At 33.1% G+C, this 9,131-nt stretch overlaps 1 protein-coding gene across 1 annotated transcript; it reads left to right on the forward strand.

Annotated features, from left to right (window-relative positions):
- The first annotated feature begins 247 nt into the window (after positions 1-247).
- Positions 248-8,392, forward strand: LOC130046824 (mucin-2-like). Its single transcript, XM_056139826.1, has 8 exons — positions 248-362; positions 2,467-2,702; positions 2,834-2,987; positions 3,204-3,314; positions 4,101-4,211; positions 5,914-6,024; positions 7,309-7,419; positions 8,297-8,392. Exons 1-8 carry the CDS (start codon positions 320-322, stop codon positions 8,329-8,331), a joined length of 912 nt encoding a protein of 303 aa, XP_055995801.1. The 5' UTR covers positions 248-319; the 3' UTR covers positions 8,332-8,392.
- The last annotated feature ends 739 nt before the right edge of the window (positions 8,393-9,131 follow it).

The raw sequence follows: 9,131 nt of genomic DNA on the forward strand, positions 1-9,131 counted from the left end.
AAGAATATGAAATTAAGAACAGGGCAACAACGGACCCCTGGACATACCGTAGGTGGGATTATATGCCTACGAGGAGTAAACATCCGCTGTTGACCGGTCACATACAGTAGATGTAACTGCGATATTCATGAAAATCAGAAAAACATGGTCGTTCTGCCAATGATAATTATGTATGCATTTATTTCCCATTGCAATTTTAGCATTGACATCATTTATTTCCTTATGTCAACACATATACAAAAAAAGTGATCTTGATATTTGATTGTGTTCCTGGTATACATGCATACAGGTTGTTCCACCGCATACCGTGAACCCAAACATGACGTGGATGACTATGATAATCCTTATGGTAAACAGTTTTGGTAAGCATTTTCATATTATCTACATGAAAGCAATTAAATGTTTTAAAACCACTGCTATTTGCCATTAATTTGGCGAGGGTCTGAAAGAGATTTATGACCACTGATGAATCTCCTCAATTCTCTTTATAAACCAATAACATAGAGGACAAACACAGCTACTTGGAAAAAGCAAATGTGCGATTATATCAACAGGGGATGCTTACTCCTCCTGGGCATCTGATCCCACCTCTGGTGTGTCCAGGGGTCCGTGTTTGCCCAACTATCTATTTTGCATTGCTTGTAGGAGTTATGAGATTGATCGCTGTTCGTTGTCTTCACCTTGTATGCCAAAAACGTTTCTATTAAGCGAGAAATTAACTCATGAGTATATTTAATCATGATCAAATCTGTTCCTTTGTGCAATTGTAAATTTGCTACGCGTGTCCGTGTGATTTTAGGTACCGTGAGTAAATCAGTGTGTAATATATCATTATGTTCATTTGTAATCATGACATCCATAAGTATGGCTTCATTCAGGAAAGAGATTTATTCCATATTTATTAAGAATTTGAATTGAAGTAGGATGCTCCAATAAGTGTGAAATTTGAAGAAAACCACGATCAAATGTCTGGTTTGAGAGTGATGTTCTTAAAAATTTCAATGACGATGGTTTGATAATTTTAGAATGAAGAAAAATATCTTTGTTTTTATGTGTATAAAGATTAGTGAAAAGGTATTTCCATCAAGAAACACCGTGGAGGAACCTCTCAGCGTAAAGAAGAATGTGGTAATTTCTATATACATGTATTGCCTTCCATCTTCAAATTTGCGTTTCCACACAAAAGTAAACAGATTTACACATATCCCTGACTAGGTGTAAATATGCATACCAGAGTATTTTTGTATATATGGTGGTGTGTTTTTACAGGGAGATATGCTTATAGAAGTATATTTACGTATATGCAAATTATTTGCATATCAGTGAAAGTTCGTTGTATGAAGGAATTTGTATCCCTTGTTGATCGGTCACACCAGTAATGAGCCTCTATCTAGATAAGGTAAAGAGTTGGTTTGTTGTATATTGTTTGACGGCTAATGACGGTTGTGGTCTGTCGACAGGGTATGTTTACTCCTCATGGGCATATAATCGCACCTCTGGTATACACAGGGGTCATGATTACACTACTCTCTATTTTGCATTTCTTATAGGAGTTATTAGATTAATCACTGTTTGTTATCTTCACATTTTCAGATATAGATATCATATATAATGGAACATAGTTTCATGAACATGGAAAATTGATCATCCAATTTGTTATAGAATTGAGTTGATAGTTTACCGTTAAATCTATGTTCTGTGACAAATCTACATACCAATCGAACATGGAAGAATTTGTTGGTTATTTTATTTCCAGTTTACTGCGAAATATCAAATAGACATTTGAATACATATATATTGTTAATAGATGTAGGTCTTATATTCTGGACCACATGAACGACTACTTTATTGTTAAATACATCATCCTGGAAAAATAAAATATTAGTTTTTTATCCTTATAATTACATTAATAACCAATGACATCTTTACATAATTATAGCAGTATGTTTTGGTGTCCTTTTCCAAACATCTAGTTTGTATGACATTTTTATAAATCAGTAAGCCTTGTAGAAGTTTTGTAAATCTAGTAATGACTTGATTGTTTCATAATACAGCAAAGAAGCAATGATGAAATATGGAAGCATATTTTTCTTAAGAATTAAAGATGGAACTAAGATGATTTAAATATCTTTATATGGTGACTAACTTTTGTAAGTAACATATTTCATGCAACACTTATCAGATTATTTCTTTGTAATACGCATCTGTAATTCTTCCACACAACCATATCATGTAGTGGTATATATGTATTACCGTATCGGACGTTAGTCTATAGTCAATTGAACTTATCCACGTGGCACATGCACCTACATCCAATTTATTATTCATACGTCATCACCTTTGGATCACAATTTACACTAAGTACATTGGCACACGTATCCATCAGGTTAGTTTCCTTCATAAAATGTAAAATATATTTAGAAATATTCTTAAATAATAAAAATACCACACATGATTGTATTCTAGGAATTTACTACAGCAAAGGTTCAGGTTCCAGGCACAAAATTTCCAAAAACATAACTTTACATCAATCCCAGGAATCATCCATTAAATCACCGGGGTATCCCACAAAGCATTACGAGAAAGACACAGTCTACATATGGACCGTGACAGCCCCGGGAACCACGGAGGAAGTCACTATAAATATATTAGATATGGATATTCATTACACTCCAGGATTCCCTTGTGGCGACTATTTGAAGGTTTTAATTTGTTTTCTACATTAGGAATTTAACGCAAATCAAATCTTGAAATTCAGTTTCTTATTGCTATTTATGTGAGGAAATGTACTTTGTTAATTGGAAAAACTGTATTTCGGTTTCCTCAATAACAGATACAAGACACAGATGATGAGGACTTCGCAATATTCAAAACAGGCGACAAATCAATGCAGAAAACTGTTATTACTACCGGGAACAAATTGAAGATAACGCTCTTTTCTAATTATGACGATCTTACAGGAAAAGGATTTAATCTAATTTTGAGAGGTATTATACTGAACTAAAATGTCTTGATAACAGATTATAAATAAACAACGAATCACTATGTAAAAAACTGTTTATCTGGTAAAGGTTTACATCAATCTAAATTCCAAGGAAACATGAACTTTCAAGAAATCATCAAGGTATAGCAATTGAAGTGATGAATTTCAGCAGAACATTGCCATATCTACAAAATGACTGATTCCTTTCATGTATATGTAGTCACTAAAACCAAGCTAACAACAACACAAACAACAACCAAAGGCATTCCAACCACTACTCCAGTACCCATGACGTCACCAACATCGGTGCAAACTACAACGAAACATTTAGGTAATCTTTTGAATGCCTCCAAGATAGAAAATAATGTTTAGAATTTTCCATTTTGACGATAAGTGCTTAAAAATAACACCTGTGCTAGAATTGCACCAATAACACACGGAATTTTATTTTTCTTCTGTCTCAAACGTGGTACTGAATTATGTGACATCAATTTCATTTCCTCGATTTATCAATTAAACAGCAACATATAATACAATGTCATCATAACGTCAGAACATTTATAGTTATATTTGCTTTATTAACAAGAAATATTAATAATAACATTAATAATGATTTGAGAGAATCAGATATTGATAAATGTTGATAAACGTGTACTCATAGTGATTTCTTTTCCTTCCATTTGTCATATTAAGTATAATAGTTAACACGTAGTAGGATAGGGACATATAAGATTATTTTTTATAGAAGAACTATCATTCCCTTAATCATTTAATTTGTTAGCATTGTCAGCTGTGAAATACACTGCAGTGTTGGATTATCATAACAACCCCACGGGAAAACGATTAAAGTTAATACTGTGTTTATTGAATTAAAGATTCATCATGCAATCAGTAGTAATGAAAGGAACAAAACTATGATGCTAAACGAGTTTTATTGAAATAAATTTCCATGGAAAGTTAAACTTTCAAATCATTAAGATACTTAACTTTCAGAGACGCATTCATCCAAATGTTCACTTTGTAAATCGATTTTTGCAATTTGTATGTCTTTTTTCGTACTTAAAGTTAAATAGTGAAGCTATCTACAATGCGTTTGTGTCTTTCATCCTATCTAAAGTTACAAAAACAAAACGAACAACACCACGACCAACACCGAAAGACATTCCAACAACTACTCCAGTACTCGTGACGTCATCAACATCAAATCAGACTACATCTAACCATTTAGGTAATCCTTTGAATGTCTCTAAGATAGATTGCAATGTCTAGAGTTTTTCATGTTGAGGAAAAATGCTTAAAAATAAAATTGGTGCCGCAATTTCAATAATACAACCCGGATTTCTATTTTAGTTCTGTCTGAAATGTCATCCACCTGGTACTGAATTATGTGACGTCATCATTTTCATTTCCTCGATATATCAATTAAATGTCAACATATAGTACAGTGTCATGATAACGTCAGAACATTTATAGTTATATTTGCATTACTAACAAGAAATATTAATAATGATATGAGAGAATCAGCTATTGATAAATGTTGATAAACGTGTACTCATAGTGATTTCTTTTCCTTCAATTTGTCATATTAAGTATAATACTTAACACTTAGTAGGATACAGACATATAAGATATTTTACATGTATATATTCTATTTTTGATAGAAGAAATATCATTCCCAATATCATTTAATTTGTTAGCATTGTCAGCTGTGAAATACACTGAAGTGCTCAGTTCAAATAAGGCTTCCCGACAACAATTTCAGTGCTGTATATAAATGTACCTTAGTGCACATCGCACCATATGACGTCACAATAAAAACAACGTCATGACGTACACGTTCTTACAGTTGTATCGCGGGGAAAATGTCATAATAGTATGTCGTTATTTACTACCGTTATCAAGTGATAAGCAGTATACATGAAAAAATGTCTTGTAAAATGCTTATCATATAATCATATATTATTTCTTTTTCATATCAAATCACTCAGCATTTATTATATCTAGTTTGCGCGATGGTGATCGTCATTTCGTAATGGTACCTTGAAATCGCCCCTATATATTCTCCTGATTCCGATTAGCACTGCGTTTAATTTACATAATTATTGCGATAGCTTCAGTAAATGTAAAAGTGCAACGATGTACAGTGTATGTTGGTGCTTGATGTATATATATTTATATGTTTGATACACTGCTATATCAGAAAAGTGTTGAGAACAACTTCTGACACAAAACGAAACCCCTTTCCGCATCTGATAATCTCTTGCATACTCTCGAAAATTAAGAAATATGCTGCATTAGATGCATTTTAAACTTCTTTCCTTCAATCGGAGAACTTGTTCCCAAAACGTTTCGTTTAATATAAAGTAGGCTCTGTTTTTCAATAACAAAAGGGTCGGCCTGCATGTAACCGATATCGTTGAACTTTTGCAATTATCACAATTATTTTTGTTGGATCGAAATATATAATGTCACGTGATAGTCTCGTGATGATAAACACATGCCTCGATGAAAATATATGGAAGCTTACTGCGTATCGATTTAAACGTCGTTTCGTTCTCGGATATTTTTCACTAAACATTATCCATATAAAACACTAAATGCCATTTTATGTATCGATTTTACTTGAGTGTTTGATTATCATAACAACCTAACGGGAAAGCGATACAAGCTAATACTGTGTTTATTGAATTAAAGATTCACCATGCAATCCGTAGTAAAGATAAGTACAACAATATGATGCTAAACGAGTTTGATTGAATAAATTTCCATGGAAAGTTAGACTTTCAAGTCATTAAGATACTTCCAGTGACGAATACATGCAAATATTCATTTAGTAAATCGATTCTTGCAATTTTTATGTCTTTATCCGTATTTAAAGTTAAATAGTGAAGCTATCTACAATGTGTTTGTTTCTTTCATCCTATCTAAAGTCACGAGAACAAAACGAACAACACCACGACCAACACCGAACGACATTCCAACAACTACTCCAGTACTCGTGACGTCATCAACATCAGTGCAAACTACAACAAAACATTTAGGTAATCTTTTGAATGCCTCTAAGATAGAAAATAATGTTTAGAATTTTCCATTTTGATGAAAAGTGCTTAAAAATAAAACAAAAAAGTTCACCAATACAACACGGAATTTTATTTCTCTTCTGCCTGAAACGTGATATACCTGGTAATGAATTATGTGTCAATTAAATATCAACATATCGTAAAATATAATGATAACGTCAGAACATTTCTAGTTATATTTGCGTTATTAACAAGAAATATTAATAATAATATTAATAATGATATGAGAGAATCAGATATTGATAAATGTTGATAAACGTGTACTCATAGTGATTTCTTTTCCTTCAATTTGTCATATTAAGTATAATAGTTAACACGTAGTAGGATAGGGACATATAAGATTATTTTTATAGAAGAAGTATCGTTCAATACGGAAGTTCCGAGTTCCCCAAGAGTTATTTCCCTTTGTCGAACACTTCCGTAAATTATGACGTAAAATATGATGACAGTGGGTACATTTGCTGATTACTATCGTTGTATTATTTCTTAAAAGATGATATCCAGAGTTCCTGAGACCATCCTATCTCAGGGAAAAGGCAACTTTAGTGAGTTTATGAGTATTGGATAACAAAATGGCTCAAACAAATATTGTTAATTGCCATCTTTCTTTGATAAAAGCGTCACTCATGTAGAAGAGGAAACGAATATAATGATTCAATAGCCAATTTGATGATCTTATTCAAACACATTATGCTTGATATGGCCAGAATATGCATACCAGTGATTGATATAAACAAAACTTACGCTTTTATTACATTAATCGTACGTAATTGTTATGTACAATGCCAGTCTACGATATAATGTATATATTGTGTACCCACCATACGTCATAAAATGCGAAAGAGTTTGACAAAAGGGAAATAACTTTTGGGAAACTCGGAACTTGCGTATTAATCATTTATTTTGTTAGCATTGTCAGCTGTGAAATACATCGAAGTGTTTGATTATCATAACAACCTAACGGGAAAACGATACAAGCTAATACTATGTTTATTGAATTCAAGATTCACCATGCAATCAGTAGTAAAGAAAACTACAAAACGATGATGCTAAACTAGTTTTATTGAAATAAATTTCCATGGAAAGTTAGACTTTCAAATCATTAAGATACTTACTTTCAGAGACGAATACATGCAAATATTCACTTCGTAAATCGATTCTTGCAATTTTTATGTCTTTATCCGTACTTAAAGTTAAATAGTGAAGCTATCTACAATCCGTTTGTTTCTTTCATCCTATCTAAAGTCACGAGAACAAAACAAACAACACCACGACCAACACCGAAAGACATTCCAACAACTACTCCAGTACTCGTGACGTCATCAACATCGGTGCAGACTACATCTAACCATTTAGGTAATCATTTGAATGTCTCTAAGATACAGTGCAATGTCTAGAGTTTTTCATGTTGAGGAAAAATGCTTAAAAATAAAATTGGTGCCAAAATTTCAATATTACACCCCAGAATTATATTTTTGTTCTGTCTGGAATGTCATCCACCTGGTACTGAATTATGAGAAGTCTTCATGTTCATTTCCTCAATCTATCAATTAAATTTCAACAAGTGACATTAATCCCATATTTAATAATCGTACTTATACTTTAATTTCCCTTTCATAATATGAAATTATTGCAAATTGTACTTCAGTTTTAAACACATTTAATATCCCAGTTATTGAAACGAATGAATATGAGTTACCATACCTACATGTATAATTGATTCCTAAATTTCACAAAAACCCTTAAAACATAGATTCATAGCAAGATCCAGTAACCGTACTGCCAAGCCTCAATACTTTACTCCACACGAAAATATTACGCGGGTACGTTAAGGCAGGTTATGAGGTTGACAGGGGGTGCTTACCAAAGTTTTGAAAAAAGAAAGATAAATTTATGGCAATTCTGAAGCATGACGTGGTAGATGTAGGTGGAATATGTTTTAAATAGTTAGTAAACTTAGTTTGTAACGAATACGAAATTCACAATTTAGTCATCAGAACTTTAATGGACATCATTGAAATTAACATTATCCTCTTTTAGATACATATAAAAATATATGCTGAGTGGCGCATTTAAAAATATATTTTGGGGATTGAACTACGTTCAACCAGAAAAATCAAACATGGCTAATGGTGTACGGATAGTGTACATTAGTATTATTTCAAAGCCTTTTTGTTTATTTATTGGGGATCTGGGTTAGAATAGGACCTCAGTACCTAACCCTTGCTTGTAGAAAGAGGCGACAAGATGCGCCTGTTCTTCGGATGAGACCGCAAAAAGCGAGGCCCATTGGTAAAATAAAGATATTCCTTGCCCAATGGCCGTACATGTAAGTACCGATCAGAGACCTAAATTTTACAGTCCTTGACAGGCAATAGAGACGTACGTCTCCATATGAGTAAACAATTCTCGATCGTGTCGTTAAACTATAATATGCAAACAAGAAACTGTTCTGGTTTAACACTTTCTTCGTACCAAGAATTCTTTATCAATATCAATCACCGTATGTTCTGATTCCACCATTGATTTAGAAATTAGCATGACTTAGTGGTTACAGTGCGCGTGCATGCTTTGCTCTTGTGGTCCCCTACAGTATATTTTAGAATTATTATTCTAGCAACTTTAGAATGATTGAATAATTCAATTTTATTTATATTGCGTTTTTCGCATGAGTATATCCGACATACATAAGAACAATAGTACCGCAATGTTCGTGACCTGGACCGGTCATCACTTGTAGCTTACTGCACGAGTTTCTCTAATGTATGCAAAGTAAAGGCAAAGGATGGTAGAAAATTCATTGGAATAACCACTAGTAACACAATACAAAACGCATATATACATTGTCATTTCCATTTACTATGATTTTTTTTACTTTGTCAAGCATATTCTAAAAAAAAAATATCCCGTGGTTAGAATAGGGCTTCAATAACCCCTTGCTTGTCGTAAGAGGCGACTAAAAGGGGCGGTCCTTCTGATGAGACCGCAGGAACCGAGGTCCCGTGTCACAGCAGGTGTGGCACGATAAAGATCCGTCCCTGCTCAATGGCCATAAGTGCCAAGCATAG

Source organism: Ostrea edulis, chromosome 6 (genome assembly GCF_947568905.1).
Source record: "Ostrea edulis chromosome 6, xbOstEdul1.1, whole genome shotgun sequence".
Classification (NCBI taxonomy): domain Eukaryota; kingdom Metazoa; phylum Mollusca; class Bivalvia; order Ostreida; family Ostreidae; genus Ostrea; species Ostrea edulis.

Bases quoted from the DNA above. Each gene is read 5' to 3' on its own strand.
- LOC130046824 (XM_056139826.1), top strand. From the start codon at position 320: ATGACGTGGATGACTATGATAATCCTTATGGTAAACAGTTTTG. The intron at 363-2,466 runs GTAAGCATTTTC...ATTGTATTCTAG, and splicing joins CCTTATGGTAAACAGTTTTG to GAATTTACTACAGCAAAGGT. The intron at 3,315-4,100 runs GTAATCTTTTGA...TCCTATCTAAAG, and splicing joins AACTACAACGAAACATTTAG to TTACAAAAACAAAACGAACA.